Source organism: Bufo bufo, chromosome 9, assembly GCF_905171765.1.
Source record: "Bufo bufo chromosome 9, aBufBuf1.1, whole genome shotgun sequence".
Lineage (NCBI taxonomy): Eukaryota > Metazoa > Chordata > Amphibia > Anura > Bufonidae > Bufo > Bufo bufo.
In genome coordinates, this window is record NC_053397.1 from 228,551,695 (window position 1) to 228,568,394 (window position 16,700).

Consider the following 16,700-nt stretch of genomic DNA (forward strand, 5'->3'; position numbering starts at 1 on the left):
TGTTTGTTTCTTCCTCATTGAGTCTCGTTCCAATGAAAATAACTTCTTTCATGAAATTATGGAAATGGGGGAAACCTCAAAAAAGAAGCGCCATGCGGCAGCCGCCTGCTCCTGGGGGAGTGTTCCCGTGTGTCGGTGCAGCCGCCTGCTCCTGGGGGAGCGTTCCCGTGTGTCGGTGCAGCCGCCTGCTCCTGGGGGAGTGTTCCCGTGTGTCGGTGCAGCCGCCTGCTCCTGGGGGAGTGTTCCCGTGTGTCGGTGCAGCCGCCTGCTCCTGGGGGAGTGTTCCCGTGTGTCGGTGCAGCCGCCTGCTCCTGGGGGAGTGTTCCCGTGTGTCGGTGCAGCCGCCTGCTCCTGGGGGAGTGTTCCCGTGTGTCGGTGCAGCCGCCTGCTCCTGGGGGAGTGTTCCCGTGTGTCGGTGCAGCCGCCTGCTCCTGGGGGAGTGTTCCCGTGTGTCGGTGCAGCCGCCTGCTCCTGGGGGAGTGTTCCCGTGTGTCGGTGCAGCCGCCTGCTCCTGGGGGAGTGTTCCCGTGTGTCGGTGCAGCCGCCTGCTCCTGGGGGAGTGTTCCCGTGTGTCGGTGCAGCCGCCTGCTCCTGGGGGAGTGTTCCCGTGTGTCGGTGCAGCCGCCTGCTCCTGGGGGAGTGTTCCCGTGTGTCGGTGCAGCCGCCTGCTCCTGGGGGAGTGTTCCCGTGTGTCGGTGCAGCCGCCTGCTCCTGGGCGAGTGTTCCAGTGTGTCGGTGCAGCCGCCTGCTCCTGGGGGAGTGTTCCCGTGTGTCGGTGCAGCCGCCTGCTCCTGGGGGAGTGTTCCCGTGTGTCGGTGCAGCCGCCTGCTCCTGGGGGAGTGTTCCCGTGTGTCGGTGCAGCCGCCTGCTCCTGGGGGAGTGTTCCCGTGTGTCGGTGCAGCCGCCTGCTCCTGGGGGAGTGTTCCCGTGTGTCGGTGCAGCCGCCTGCTCCTGGGGGAGTGTTCCCGTGTGTCGGTGCAGCCGCCTGCTCCTGGGGGAGTGTTCCCGTGTGTCGGTGCAGCCGCCTGCTCCTGGGGGAGTGTTCCCGTGTGTCGGTGCAGCCGCCTGCTCCTGGGGGAGTGTTCCCGTGTGTCGGTGCAGCCGCCTGCTCCTGGGGGAGTGTTCCCGTGTGTCGGTGCAGCCGCCTGCTCCTGGGGGAGTGTTCCCGTGTGTCGGTGCAGCCGCCTGCTCCTGGGGGAGTGTTCCCGTGTGTCGGTGCAGCCGCCTGCTCCTGGGGGAGTGTTCCCGTGTGTCGGTGCAGCCGCCTGCTCCTGGGGGAGTGTTCCCGTGTGTCGGTGCAGCCGCCTGCTCCTGGGGGAGTGTTCCCGTGTGTCGGTGCAGCCGCCTGCTCCTGGGGGAGTGTTCCCGTGTGTCGGTGCAGCCGCCTGCTCCTGGGGGAGTGTTCCCGTGTGTCGGTGCAGCCGCCTGCTCCTGGGGGAGTGTTCCCGTGTGTCGGTGCAGCCGCCTGCTCCTGGGGGAGTGTTCCCGTGTGTCGGTGCAGCCGCCTGCTCCTGGGGGAGTGTTCCCGTGTGTCGGTGCAGCCGCCTGCTCCTGGGGGAGTGTTCCCGTGTGTCGGTGCAGCCGCCTGCTCCTGGGGGAGTGTTCCCGTGTTTCGGTGCAGCCGCCTGCTCCTGGGGGAGCGTTCCCGTGTGTCGGTGCAGCCGCCCGCTCCTGGGGGAGTGTTCCCGTGTGTCGGTGCAGCCGCCTGCTCCTGGGGGAGTATTTTACAATCCATATGGCCGCTGCAATCACTGTGCACCCACCAGAGCAGCCGCCCGCTTATTTGTTGGCATCGCTCCCGCCTCTGCGGCCCCTCTCCCATGTGGTCTCCTGCTGTTGCACACATTAGATGCAGTGCGGCGTGTACTGTATCTGTGTCCTCCTGTGCAGCCTGAGACTTCTGCTTCATGAATGCAACATCAGAACTACAGTAAAGACTGACACCCAAGCCGATTAGCATGGGTAGGAGATGTACCGTGATTTAGCAGTACAGGTTCACCCACTATTCAGGGTGTGTGGAAACCCGGATGACGACCCCAGAGTCTGCCTCCAGATCAGAAATGGTTAAACAGAGATTTGAGTCTGTGACTCTATAAGGAAGCTCTGAGCCAGGGTGACACCTGCTGGAGGCTGACTGGCACTGCCGCAGTGAAAGAGCCCAGTGTGCAGAGTCTAGCTCCCCTTGTGCCGGGGGCCTCAGGTGTAGCTCCTGCGGTATCGCGTCTCCTCTATCCAGTGATGTCCACATGTCCGGAACGCTGGTGTCGGGAGATGGCCAGCGCGATTCAGTCAGGGATAATTGTGAGAACCCCACTGCCTATTGCACCAGACAGATACCCCCGCATCTGCCCCTGACACTAGACTACAAATCCCACCAGTGCCACATGCCACAATCTAGGCCACCCGCCGTCTGTATTAGAGGCTTTGTTCACCTTTTGTGCGCAGTTTTTTCTTATTGCGTTGTACTTATTTTGAGCTAAAAATCATTTTTTCAATTGGTCTTTATTAATAATATGGAGCCTTTTTCTCTGTACAGAGCTGAGATTCTGTAGAAGCCGCCTGTGGATTTTCTCTCTTTTCCGTCAGTTGGGGAGCTGACGGGCTCCTTATCTCTGCTCTCTGACATTATACACAATCATTAGAGCTCAGTTCTCATCTTACTGGTAAGAATGTGGCTCCGATAAGTGTTTGACTCTCAGTAGTTTAGAGGTCAGGGGTATAAAGTGAAAGTACCAGTCACACGGCTAGAAAAACTGTTAACCCTTTGTGATAGAACGACTCAATAGTTTTAATAAAGGCCAATTGAAAATATGATTTTTACCCAAAAATGAGTAAATTGCAGTCATAAACAAAAATTGCCTCTGAAGGTGTACATAGCCTTTAATCCCCCCCCCCCCCCCATATGTTTTACCCCCATATGGGGGCTTGTTGTGGACCCACTGTGTGTGATGAGGGTGAAGCTATACAGTGCAGACCTGGCGGAGGGGAAGAGGGGTAGAATGGGTCCTGTTGTGACCCCCGCTGACCCCACCTTGCATGCTGAGCACTGTGGTGCCCCTATAACTCACATCATCCCTCTAATTATTCTCATTTCTTCTGCAGCTGCCGCACCAGCAACCGCAAGAGTCTGATCGTAGCGTCCAGCACGTCTCCCACCCTGCCTCGGCCACACTCCCCGCTCCATGGACACACAGGTACGGGGAGTACGGGCCCCCAGAGATGAGCTCATGGTATGGTCCAGTATTCTCCAGCACAGTTCAGCTCATGGTATGGTCCAGTAATCGTCAGTATATCATTCCCCCGGTGCAGATCCCCAGTGGTGTGGACATTGCTCCCCAGCAACGGCTTCTCTCCTGAGACCTGTCATGCATTTGGTGCAGATCCCCAGTGGTGTGGACATTGCTCCCAGGCAGCTGCTTCTCTCCTGAGACCTGTCATATCCCCGCTGCAGAGCCCCAGGGGTGTGGACATTGCTCCCCAGCAGCCGCTTCTCTCCTGAGACCTGTCATGCCCCCGGTGCAGATCCCCAGTGGTGTGGACATTGCTCCCAGGCAGCCGCTTCTCTCCTGAGACCTGTCATGCCCCCGGTGCAGATCCCCAGTGGTGTGGACATTGCTCCCCAGCAGCCGCTTCTCTCCTGAGACCTGTCATGCATTTGGTGCAGATCCCCAGTGGTGTGGACATTGCTCCCAGGCAGCCGCTTCTCTCCTGAGACCTGTCATGCCCCCGGTGCAGAGCCCCAGTGGTGTGGACATTGCTCCCAGGCAGCCGCTTCTCTCCTGAGACCTGTCATGCCCCCGGTGCAGAGCCCCAGTGGTGTGGACATTGCTCCCAGGCAGCCGCTTCTCTCCTGAGACCTGTCATGCATTTGGTGCAGATCCCCAGTGTTGTGGACATTGCTCCCGAGCAGCCGCTTCTCTCCTCAGACCTGTCATGCCCCCGGTACAGTGCCCCAGTGTTGTGGACATTGCTCCCGAGCAGCCGCTTCTCTCCTGAGACCAGTCATGCCCCCCCCAGATGCAGTGCCCCAGTGGTGTGGACATTGCTCCCGAGCAGCCGCTTCTCTCCTGAGACCTGTCATGTCCCCGGTGCAGAGCCCCAGTGGTGTGGACATTGCTCCCAGGCAGCCGCTTCTCTCCTGAGACCTGTCATGCCCCAGTGGTGTGGACTTTGCTCCCCAGCAGCCGCTTCTCTCCTGAGACCTGTCATGCCCCAGTGGTGTGGACATTGCTCCCGGGCAGCCGCTTCTCTCCTGAGACCTGTCATGTCCCCGGTGCAGAGCCCCAGTGGTGTGGACATTGCTCCCAGGCAGCCGCTTCTCTCCTGAGACCTGTCATGTCCCCGGTGCAGAGCCTCCTGGCCGTGATCCTTTGTGGGTAGAGCGGTCACTGTGAGGCTCATGTGGCGCCATGTTGCTCTGGCAGGTCTTTAGATTAATAATGGGGGGGGGGGGGGTCAGAGGTCAGGGTGCTGGGCCTTGATATTGGCGCTCAGTGCCATATACTGGATCTGCACCAGGATCTAAACACCGAAATATCATGCAGGGTCCAGACCGGCGCCAGCTCATGGAACGCTGTAATAGAAGTCACCCCATTAACCCTTCTAATGCTGGGACCCCTTGGATTAGAGGAGGGAGCCGTGTCCCGTGGCCCCGCCGCCTGTTTCCGGTGAGATACGGCTGAGCTGCGGCTCCTGCCCTAATTCTTTTAAGTCTTAATATGAAAATCCCATCAGTATGTAAATCTTTGCTTGCTGCCTGCAGACCCCCGACCCTCAGCGCCTCCCATCTGCTTTACTCCGGAGGCGCCGCTTCTCTTTACGCCCCATTTCTGGGTTATTCGGGCAACACCCAGTGTGGAGGCTGCAGGTCCCCTAGAGGTGGCTGCTCTGCAGAGCATCTCATCTTGTGAGAGCCACAGGTAACGATCTGCTGCAGTCTCACTTGACATCCCACAATGCACTGCTCTCTAGTAACTGAGGCTGCAGCTCTGGGTGTGACTAGAGTATGATGTATTATGTCTCCGTACACATGGAACAGGCGCCGGTTATCTGACAACCATCACCCGACAATCCATCTAATACCGTGTAAGGCGACTTTCACACTAGTGTTTACGTTTTCCACTTCCGTTTTGTCCCCGTTCATTGTCAATGGGGACAGAACTGAACGGAGCGCTCCAAAATGCATTCCGCTCCGTTTAGTTGCGTTCCCAGACCGGAGAGCAAACCGCAACATGTTGTATTTTGCTTTCCGTCCTGGGATGTGGATGCAAAACGGATCCGGCATTACCCCAATGCAAGTCAATGGGGACGCATCCGTTTTCTCTGACACAATAGAAAACGGATCCGTCCCCATTGACTTGCATTGGGGTAATGCCGGATCCGTCTTGGCCATGTTACAGATAATGCAACCGGATCGTTCATGATGGATGTAGACGGTCGTATTATCGGTAACGGAAGCGGTTCTGCTGAGCCCTGCCGGATCGAGTAAGGACGCTAGTGTGAAAGTAGCCTTGCCTGCACTGCTACTGACCAGGGGCTGCAGCTCTGGATGTGACTAGAGTATGGTGGAGCTTTATCTCTAGGATCCTGAGGCGTAGAAGCCTCCAAAAACTGAGAATGTGTCTGCTCAGGAGGATGGTGGGGGTTATCCTCTAACATCTCTCATCTTACTTCTCGTTTTACCTCCACAGGAAGCAGCCCCCTGGACTCGCCCCGCAACTTCTCCCCTAATGCTGCCGCCCACTTCTCCTTTGTCCCTGTGCGAAGGTGAGTGCGCTGACGTAGCAGAGCCGAGTGTGTCACTGATATACTTATCACTGGTATCTGTGGTGTTACGTAGGACTGCAGGTGACATCTACTACATTATCTGTATTCTGTTATCTCTGGTGTTACATAGGACTGCAGGTGACATCCACTACATTATCTGTATTCTGTTATCTCTGGTGTTACATAGGACTGCAGGTGACATCCACTACATTGTCTGTACTCTGTTATCACTGTGTTCTCTGTGCCGTTACATAGGACTGCAGGTGACATCCACTACATTATCTGTATTCTGTTATCTCTGGTGTTACATAGGACTGCAGGTGACATCTACTACATTATCTGTATTCTGTTATCTCTGGTGTTACATAGGACTGCAGGTGACATCTACTACATTATCTGTATTCTGTTATCTCTGGTGTTACATAGGACTGCAGGTGACATCTACTACATTTTCTGTATTCTGTTATCTCTGGTGTTACATAGGACTGCAGGTGACATCTACTACATTATCTGTATTCTGTTATCTCTGGTGTTACATAGGACTGCAGGTGACTTCTACTACATTAGGCTACTTTCACACTTGCGTTCAGAACGGATCCGTTTGCATTACCATGAACAAAAAAAAAAAGCAAACGGATCCGTTTTGACTTACACTGAAAGTCAATGGGGGACGGATCCGTTTTCTGTTGTGCCATATTGTCAGCGAAAACTGATCCGTCCCCGTTGACTTTCACACTTGCGTTGTTTGATTCCGGCAGGCAGTTCCGTTGCCTGAACTGTATGCAAACGCATGTCATTTTTTCTGACTGACCAGACATTTTTCAGACGGATCAGGATCCTGATCAGTCAGAAAAATGCATTGCAATACCGGATCCGTTTTTCCGGTGTCATCAGGCAAAACGGATCCAGTATTTATTTTTTTCACATTTTTAAAGGTCTGAGCATGCACAGACCGGAATACCGGATCCGTCAATGCGGCAATTTGAATGCCGGATCCGGCACTAAGACATCCCTATGGAAAAAAATTCTGGCATTCAGGCAAGTGTTCAGTTTTTTTTCAACGGAAATAAAACCGTAGCATGCTACGGTTTTCTCTTTTGCCTGATCAGTCAAAATGAACTCTATGCCGGAAAAGAAAAACACTAGTGTGAAAGTACCTTAAGTCAGGACGGATCTGTTTGGCTCAGGTTCGTCAGGTGGACACCGAAATGCTGCAAGCGGCCTCTAGAGCGGAATGGAGGCTGAACGGAGGCGAACTGACGCATTCTGAACGGATCCTTATCCATTCAGAATGCATTGGGGCTAAACTGATCCGTTTGGGGCCGCTTGTGAGAGGAGCCCTGAAATGGATCTCACAGGCCGACCCAGAAACACCAGTGTGAAAGTAGCCTTATCAGTGTGTTCTCTGTGGTGTTACATAGGACTGCAGGTGACATCTACTACATTATCTGTACACAGAGAGTTATCACAGTGTTCTCTGATGTGTTACATAGGACTGCAGGTGACATCTACCACATTATCTGTACTCAGAGAGTTATCACTGTGTTCTCTGTGGTGTTACATAGGACTGCAGGTGACTTCTACTACATTATCTGTACTCAGTTATCACTGTGTTATCTGTGGTGTTACATAGGACTGCAGGTGACATCTACTACATTATCTGCACTCAGAGAGTTATCACTGTGTTATCTGTGGTGTTACATAGGACTGCAGGTGACATCTACTACATTATCTGTACTCAGTTATCAGTGTGTTCTCTGTGGTGTTACATAGGACTGCAGGTGACATCTACTACATTATCTGTACTCGGTTATCAGTGTGTTCTCTGTGGTGTTACATAGGACTGCAGGTGACATCTACTACATTATCTGTACTCAGAGGGTTATCACTGTGTTATCTGTGGTGTTACATAGGACTGCAGGTGACATCTACTACATTATCTGTACTCGGTTATCAGTGTGTTCTCTGTGGTGTTACATAGGACTGCAGGTGACATCTACTACATTATCTGTACTCAGAGGGTTATCACTGTGTTATCTGTGGTGTTACATAGGACTGCAGGTGACATCTACTACATTATCTGTACTCAGTTATCACTGTGTTCTCTGTGGTGTTACATAGGACTGCAGGTGACATCTACTACATTATCTGTACTCAGAGGGTTATCACTGTGTTATCTGTGGTGTTACATAGGACTGCAGGTGACATCTACTACATTATCTGTACTCAGTTATCACTGTGTTATCTGTGGTGTTACATAGGACTGCAGGAGACATCTACTACATTATCTGTACTCAGAGAGTTATCACTGTGTTCTCTGTGGTGTTACATAGGACTGCAGGTGACATCTACTACATTATCTGTACTCAGAGAGTTATCACTGTGTTATCTGTGGTGTTACATAGGACTGCAGGTGACATCTACTACATTATCTGTACTCGGAGAGTTATCACTGTGTTATCTGTGGTGTTACATAGGACTGCAGGTGACATCTATTACATTATCTGTACACAGAGTTATCACTGTGTTCTCTGTGGTGTTACATAGGACTGCAGGTGACATCTACTACATTATCTGTACTCAGAGAGTTATCACTGTGTTCTCTGTGGTGTTACATAGGACTGCAGGTGACATCTACTACATTATCTGTGCTCAGAGAGTTATCACTGTGTTCTCTGTGGTGTTACATAGGACTGCAGGTGACATCTACTACATTATCTGTACACAGAGAGTTATCACTGTGTTATCTGTGGTGTTACATAGGACTGCAGGTGACATCTATTACATTATCTGTACACAGAGTTATCACTGTGTTCTCTGTGGTGTTACATAGGACTGCAGGTGACATCTACTACATTATCTGTACTCAGAGAGTTATCACTGTGTTCTCTGTGGTGTTACATAGGACTGCAGGTGACATCTACTACATTATCTGTGCTCAGAGAGTTATCACTGTGTTCTCTGTGGTGTTACATAGGACTGCAGGTGACATCTACTACATTATCTGTACACAGAGAGTTATCACTGTGTTCTCTGTGGTGTTACATAGGACTGCAGGTGTCACATGAGTTGTGGGGCTATACGTGCTCTGTATGTTACCACAGGCTGTGACAACCCATGTAGGCGCTGTAATGGTGGCCTTGTAGGTTGTCAGCCCAGGAGCAGATCACTGAATAGCACATGAGCGGGGGTGGAGGTGTTGGGGGTGGCGGCTGTGGCTCAGACTGTGATGGCAAGCTGTACACACTGTGCAGTGCCACCTCCCAGTAGCATGTGTGCAGCTGGTGTGCCCGGGCACTTCTGCCCATGACATTAGATGGCCAGGACCTTCAGGAATCCCAGTGCAGTCCAGCTCATCATCACGGCTGGGAATCGCAGGCACGGAAGGAGACGCCCGCGTCACACCCTCTGCGGCCGTACCTGCGGGTATATGGCCTGGAGCAGTTGTCCCCCGCCGGACCCCTCGGACTCTTCCCGTCCCCCACCACCACATGGTCACTACTACAGGGTGGGCCATTTATATGGATACACCTTAATAAAATGGGAATGGTTGGTGATATTAACTTCCTGTTTGTGGCACATTAGTATATGTGAGGGGGGAAACTTTTCAAGATGGGTGGTGACCATGGCGGCCATTTTGAAAAGTTTCCCCCCTCACATATACTAATGTGCCACAAACAGGAAGTTAATATCCCCAACCATTCCCATATAAATGGCCCGCCCTGTAGATTCCTCGTGTGCACCACGTACAGCCAGGGTCTGATCAGGCGATTGGGGGTCATCTCTGCTTTTCACTGTATGTGAGTGCGGCGCCCCCTGTGGTGCTACATATGTCTGCACTCATTAACGTCAGGCGTCATCTTCTCTCCTGGGTATGGGGTTTGTAATGTTTCTTTCCTTTGTTTCAGGACGGATGGGCGCCGCTGGTCGTTGGCATCGCTGCCATCTTCCGGATATGGAACCAACACTCCGAGCTCAACCGTCTCCGTAAGTGTGAGTGGCATCCTCCCCAGAAGTGTGGCTTTTGTCTCCCTGTGTCCCCCATGACATGGCCCCGAGATGTCTGTATGTTTAGTGACCACCCCCGCCCTGGTGAGACAGCAGAGAAGAGGGGCGCTTCTCTTCCCTGCGGGTTCGTGCGTTCCGTGAGGCGGGAATGTCAGGGCTACGTGTAACCCTCCATCCAGTTCTCCACGAGTCAATGGGGCAGAGCGAGAGCCTCCGATCACGGCCGTCTCCTAATGTCGGACAGGTATGGTGCAGCAGCTGGTCGCACCCCACGTGTTCTGAGGTAATGGCCGCACGTTGGTTCCGGTGTATTAGTCACAGACCGTGATGTCACTTCCTGAGATGGTTGACGCCATGGTTTGCAGTACGAGTGGCGGGTCAGTGGCCCCTGTGTCTCCCCCGTGTCGCTCTGTCTCGTATGCATGCCTTTCAGTGTTTTCTTTCTTCTGTGTTTTCTGCACTCAGTCATCCTGCTCATCTCAGGAGAAGCTGCACCAGCTGCCATTTCAGCCGACAGCCGACGAGCTGCACTTCCTGACCAAGCACTTCAGCACCGAGAACATCACCGACGAGGAAGGCCGTCACTCTCCAGCCATGCGCCCCCGATCCCGAAGCCTCAGGTGAGCCTCACCTGCACGTGCCGCCTGTTATACCCGATCACACAGAGCGCCCCTTGAGCCGGCACCTTCCTTCCACCACCACCTTCCTTCCATTATGCCCCCTGTGTTACCATAGGAAACCCCCCTATGTTGTGGAAATGAAGAAAACTGCAGATATAAAGGGGAAGAGTCACTGCCCGCTGGTGCGGTACCACACAAGTACCCTGTGGTCCCCTCTGATCCTAGATGATCCCAATTCATGAGCCGGCCAGAACGGAAATGATACAGGATCTGTAGAGGTCTCCGCCTGAGCTCCGCTGATCCCACCATCTTTCATGTCCGAGGCTGTACCCCTAGTGACTGCGGGGTGCAGGATCCGTGCGTCTTACCCACAGAGGATGTCAGGCTACGGAGATGCTAACGGATCCTCGTCTGCTGCGCCCGGTGTCATTGCCTGTAACGTCCTAATAAGCGCAGGCGCCGCCGCTCTCCATGTTTATGGGTAGCCGATTATCCGTGTAATTTCTTGGGCTGCAGCATCGGCCGTGGTGACATGCATTACGCAGTCATTTGACGTATTTACTCTCATGCTCATTCATGTAAATCTGAGCCCCCCGGGACCCCGCACATGCCCCGCTGCCTGCAGACATTGCCTCCCCTCAGGAGGTACACACGCTTTCCCACAGGCTTTTCTCGTGTGCGGCCGTCACCGCTATCTACGCTCGTTTGTATTAAAGTATTATAAGCCTAATAATCCACAGGACTGAAGAGCTGGGGGTGGGGGTCATCTTCTGCTGGACACCCGCCACCCAGATGTACACATCCACGTACCATGTGAAACGCGTCATGCCGCTCTTTACACAAATTGCCCAGTGTAGAGTCAGGGTATACAATAACTGGCAGCAGAGGCTTGTCTTTGGGGTCTTCTTTCCCCACTGGAGCAATCGTCGTTATCAGAAGAAATGACTCGGATCCTTCACGGCACCGTTTCTGGTGATGGCTTATTAGTGGGGTCATCCCCGAGTCTCTGGGAGTGAAGCACTCGCACTGCGCCCTCAGCGACTCTCCCCCTCTACACATAAATCATTTCAGGGGTAGGATCTGCTCGGCGGTGTAATGGTCTGGATGACATCATGGTTCTGGGAGTGGGGGATGAGTCATTGCATTACATGGCCACCTCTGCTTAGCATGCAGCACCCGTTCCAGCAGTCAGTCCCATGTGTTACCCTTAGATTGCATCAGAGCGATGGTTAATCTGCAGCACATGAAGAGCGTGCCCTCAGCGATGAGCTCATTCTGCCACCAGCGAGCGGTGCAGCACACGTGTAGTAACAGCGCAGTGCTGAGCGCACCGTCCAGCCAGAGTATACCTGCAAATAGGAATACATGCCCCGCAGTAGAATGTGTGCGGGCGCCTGATGTGTAAATAGATGACATGATGTAGATCTGTCCGCTTCTCTGTGTGCCCCCCGTACCCCTGCACATGCACTCCCTAGACCCTCCGTACGCCCCCTGTACCCCTCCTCGGGGTGCTTCCTCTGATGCAGCTTTCTGGTTTCTTCCCTGCAGTCCTGGTCGATCGCCAGTCTTATACGATGGAGAGATTGTAATGATGAACCATGTGTACAAGGAGCGGTTCCCTAAGGTGAGGCGTCCTCCTGCATCTTGCCCCTTATGTGATTGCGGGTCTGTAACCGCCAGCTTGAGCGGCTGCTTTTCATCCATGTTTGGCGGTACCTTCTGTGTGTATTACTTCTTGTCTGTTTCCTGAAGGCCACCGCTCAGATGGAGGAGAGGCTGGCAGATTTCATCAACGGCAATGCCCCTGACAGTGTGCTGCCCCTGGGCGATGGGGTCCTGAGCTTCATCCATCACCAGGTGATCGAGCTGGCTCGTGACTGCCTGGCCAAATCCCGGGATGGGCTGATCACCTCCCGCTACTTCTATGAGCTGCAGGAAAACCTGGAGAAGCTGCTGCAGGATGTGAGTATCTCGCTGCCGCTCCGGGTACAGCACCATTACCCCATTAATGGGCAGCTCTAGTACTTTCTAGGGGACTTAACATGCTCACAATCTCTGCTTGCTTTCAGTCAGTCGGTACATACATGCAGTCCTCTGAGTTTAACCGTTTCTGCTGTGCTAATAGTTTGTTACAGTGTATCAGTCAAGGGGCCAGGCCGTTCGACTCACAGGGCATTGTCCAGACTGGACATAACTGTATCAGATCCTACATCCTCTGGGTATGAATACTCAATGTCACAGGAAGCAGAGGTATTGAAATGGTGAGGACACGGAGTCTGTTAGTGTAGAGGATCAGACTGTTCTCATTGCCGCCACACCTCAGTCATCACCATCTCATCCAGTTTCTTTCCACATCTGTATGTTTATAACGTAAGTTGTAGTGTGTGCTGGACATGGCAATCAGAGACTTGTGTGACTGACAGGGCGAGGAGGAGCGGGACTGCGGACCTGTGTGACTGACAGGGCGAGGAGGAGCGGGACTGCGAACCTGTGTGACTGACAGGGCGAGGAGGAGCGGGACTGCGGACCTGTGTGACTGACAGGGCGAGGAGGAGCGGGACTGCGAACCTGTGTGACTGACAGGGCGAGGAGGAGCGGGACTGCGGACCTGTGTGACTGACAGGGCGAGGAGGAGCGGGACTGCGGACCTGTGTGACTGACAGGGCGAGGAGGAGCGGGACTGCGGACCTGTGTGACTGACAGGGCGAGGAGGAGCGGGACTGCGGACCTGTGTGACTGACAGGGCGAGGAGGAGCGGGACTGCGGACCTGTGTGACTGACAGGGGGAGGAGGAGCGGGACTGCGGACCTGTGTGACTGACAGGGCGAGGAGGAGCGGGACTGCCGACCTGTGTGACTGACAGGGCGAGGAGGAGCGGGACTGCGGACCTGTGTGACTGACAGGGGGAGGAGGAGCGGGACTGCGGACCTGTGTGACTGACAGGGGGAGGAGGAGCGGGACTGCCGACCTGTGTGACTGACAGGGCGAGGAGGAGCGGGACTGCCGACCTGTGTGACTGACAGGGTGAGGAGGAGCGGGACTGCCGACCTGTGTGACTGCCGACCTGTGTGACTGCGGACCTGTGTGACTGCGGACCTGTGTGACTGCGGACCTGTGTGACTGCGGACCTGTGTGACTGCGGACCTGTGTGACTGCGGACCTGTGTGACTGCGGACCTGTGTGACTGCGGACCTGTGTGACTGCGGACCTGTGTGACTGCCGACCTGTGTGACTGCCGACCTGTGTGACTGCCGACCTGTGTGACTGACAGGGCGAGGAGGAGCGGGACTGCCGACCTGTGTGACTGACAGGGCGAGGAGGAGCGGGACTGCCGACCTGTGTGACTGACAGGGCGAGGAGGAGCGGGACTGCCGACCTGTGTGACTGACAGGTCGAGGAGGAGCGGGACTGCGGACCTGTGTGACTGCGGACCTGTGTGACTGCCGACCTGTGTGACTGCCGACCTGTGTGACTGACAGGGCGAGGAGGAGCGGGACTGCCGACCTGTGTGACTGACAGGGCGAGGAGGAGCGGGACTGCCGACCTGTGTGACTGACAGGGCGAGGAGGAGCGGGACTGCCGACCTGTGTGACTGACAGGGCGAGGAGGAGCGGGACTGCCGACCTGTGTGACTGACAGGGCGAGGAGGAGCGGGACTGCCGACCTGTGTGACTGACAGGGCGAGGAGGAGCGGGACTGCCGACCTGTGTGACTGACAGGGCGAGGAGGAGCGGGACTGCCGACCTGTGTGACTGACAGGGCGAGGAGGAGCGGGACTGCCGACCTGTGTGACTGACAGGGCGAGGAGGAGCGGGACTGCCGACCTGTGTGACTGACAGGGCGAGGAGGAGCGGGACTGCCGACCTGTGTGACTGACAGGGCGAGGAGGAGCGGGACTGCCGACCTGTGTGACTGACAGGGGGAGGAGGAGCGGGACTGCCGACCTGTGTGACTGACAGGGCGAGGAGGAGCGGGACTGCCGACCTGTGTGACTGACAGGGCGAGGAGGAGCGGGACTGCGGACCTGTGTGACTGACAGGTCGAGGAGGAGCGGGACTGCGGACCTGTGTGACTGCGGACCTGTGTGACTGCGGACCTGTGTGACTGCGGACCTGTGTGACTGCGGACCTGTGTGACTGCCGACCTGTGTGACTGCCGACCTGTGTGACTGCCGACCTGTGTGACTGCCGACCTGTGTGACTGCCGACCTGTGTGACTGCCGACCTGTGTGACTGCCGACCTGTGTGACTGACAGGGCGAGGAGGAGCGGGACTGCCGACCTGTGTGACTGACAGGGCGAGGAGGAGCGGGACTGCGGACCTGTGTGACTGACAGGGCGAGGAGGAGCGGGACTGCCGACCTGTGTGACTGACAGGGCGAGGAGGAGCGGGACTGCCGACCTGTGTGACTGACAGGGCGAGGAGGAGCGGGACTGCCGACCTGTGTGACTGACAGGGCGAGGAGGAGCGGGACTGCCGACCTGTGTGACTGACAGGGCGAGGAGGAGCGGGACTGCCGACCTGTGTGACTGACAGGGCGAGGAGGAGCGGGACTGCCGACCTGTGTGACTGACAGGGCGAGGAGGAGCGGGACTGCCGACCTGTGTGACTGACAGGGCGAGGAGGAGCGGGACTGCCGACCTGTGTGACTGACAGGGCGAGGAGGAGCGGGACTGCCGACCTGTGTGACTGAGGAGGAGCGGGACTGCCGACCTGTGTGACTGACAGGGCGAGGAGGAGCGGGACTGCGGACCTGTGTGACTGACAGGGGAAGGAGGAGCGGGACTGCGGACCTGTGTGACTGACAGGTCGAGGAGGAGCGGGACTGCGGACCTGTGTGACTGCGGACCTGTGTGACTGCGGACCTGTGTGACTGCGGACCTGTGTGACTGCGGACCTGTGTGACTGCGGACCTGTGTGACTGCCGACCTGTGTGACTGCCGACCTGTGTGACTGCCGACCTGTGTGACTGCCGACCTGTGTGACTGCCGACCTGTGTGACTGCCGACCTGTGTGACTGACAGGGCGAGGAGGAGCGGGACTGCCGACCTGTGTGACTGACAGGGCGAGGAGGAGCGGGACTGCCGACCTGTGTGACTGACAGGGCGAGGAGGAGCGGGACTGCCGACCTGTGTGACTGACAGGGCGAGGAGGAGCGGGACTGCCGACCTGTGTGACTGACAGGGCGAGGAGGAGCGGGACTGCCGACCTGTGTGACTGACAGGGCGAGGAGGAGCGGGACTGCCGACCTGTGTGACTGACAGGGCGAGGAGGAGCGGGACTGTCGACCTGTGTGACTGACAGGGCGAGGAGGAGCGGGACTGCCGACCTGTGTGACTGACAGGGCGAGGAGGAGCGGGACTGCCGACCTGTGTGACTGACAGGGCGAGGAGGAGCGGGACTGCCGACCTGTGTGACTGAGGAGGAGCGGGACTGCCGACCTGTGTGACTGAGGAGGAGCGGGACTGCGGACCTGTCGGCGATCTCCCTGTTTATTTCCCAGTGTAGACCGTGGTGGCCGATGTGACGTCACCGCCATGAGTCTTCTGACTCTTCATCCTTTGTAGCAGTGACAGTCGGCACAGTGGGGTCTCTGGGAGGGTCACCGTAGTACAGTGCACATGACATCCATAAGATCGGGTCTGGGGATCCTGGGAAGGTGGCGTGTGTATGCGGAGCGGCTGAATCCTGACAGGTCACGCCGTCTGTTTATGCCCATACTCCATGAAACTGGACCGAGCAAAGGAGAGTGAGGAAAATGTGCAGCATGTCCGCTCCACACAGACGGCAGCCCCTGCTACCTGCAGGCATGGCGGAGATGAATACTTATGCAATAAATGTAGTTACTTTACAGACCTTTTGACATTTGTATATATATTTCTTCTTTTGGAGACGTCCTAAGCCCTGACCGCTGCCCTGTACTGCACCAGGGTGTGAATTCTTCTGCTCCGTGTCTGGCTGTATTCGCTCGATTACAGTGTTATGGCGGTTTCCCTGTGTTGTTGGCTGCACCGATCCCTGGAGGGCGGGCGCTGACATTAATTTCATGGCCCAGTGGCTGCTATTAGTGAGTGATGGGGCTCTGCGATGTGCAGGAATGGCAGGTGCTCTGCAGCCCCCTCCGCGCGGCGTGCCGTCACCAGGAATGGGTAATTAGATGACATGTGTCAGGTCGTCACGTGTGGCGGCTGCTCACTATATAAGGCTGAATTTGTGGGACCGTCATAAACTAGTCGTGGTTGGAGGGTTGTTGCCGGCGGCTGGTCCTGTCCTGGAGCTGTGTCCTGAGGATGTTGGATCCACAGCG

At 55.8% G+C, this 16,700-nt stretch overlaps 1 protein-coding gene and 1 long non-coding RNA gene across 8 annotated transcripts in view; one reads left to right on the top strand and one right to left on the bottom strand.

Annotated features, from left to right (window-relative positions):
* Positions 1 to 16,700, top strand: part of MAST2 (microtubule associated serine/threonine kinase 2) — a 105,243-nt gene that overhangs the window by 70,385 nt on the left and 18,158 nt on the right. For 4 of the 7 annotated variants that reach the window (XM_040407510.1, XM_040407508.1, XM_040407514.1 and 1 more), the window contains 6 exons: positions 3,103 to 3,194; positions 5,691 to 5,766; positions 9,675 to 9,759; positions 10,240 to 10,394; positions 11,943 to 12,018; positions 12,147 to 12,356. In XM_040407510.1, the coding sequence (XP_040263444.1) occupies positions 3,103 to 3,194; positions 5,691 to 5,766; positions 9,675 to 9,759; positions 10,240 to 10,394; positions 11,943 to 12,018; positions 12,147 to 12,356 (694 nt within the window). Of the gene's footprint in view, positions 1 to 3,102; positions 3,195 to 5,690; positions 5,767 to 9,674; positions 9,760 to 9,786; positions 10,019 to 10,239; positions 10,395 to 11,942; positions 12,019 to 12,146; positions 12,357 to 16,700 lie in introns of those variants that run through there. The other 3 variants (XM_040407509.1, XM_040407513.1, XM_040407515.1) reach the window with 2 other exon arrangements.
* LOC120979015 lies at positions 14,339 to 15,197 on the bottom strand. Its single transcript, XR_005774224.1, has 3 exons — positions 15,107 to 15,197; positions 14,635 to 15,074; positions 14,339 to 14,378 (listed from the first exon to the last, which is right to left on the bottom strand). It is a non-coding gene; the product is annotated as an uncharacterized LOC120979015 (long non-coding RNA).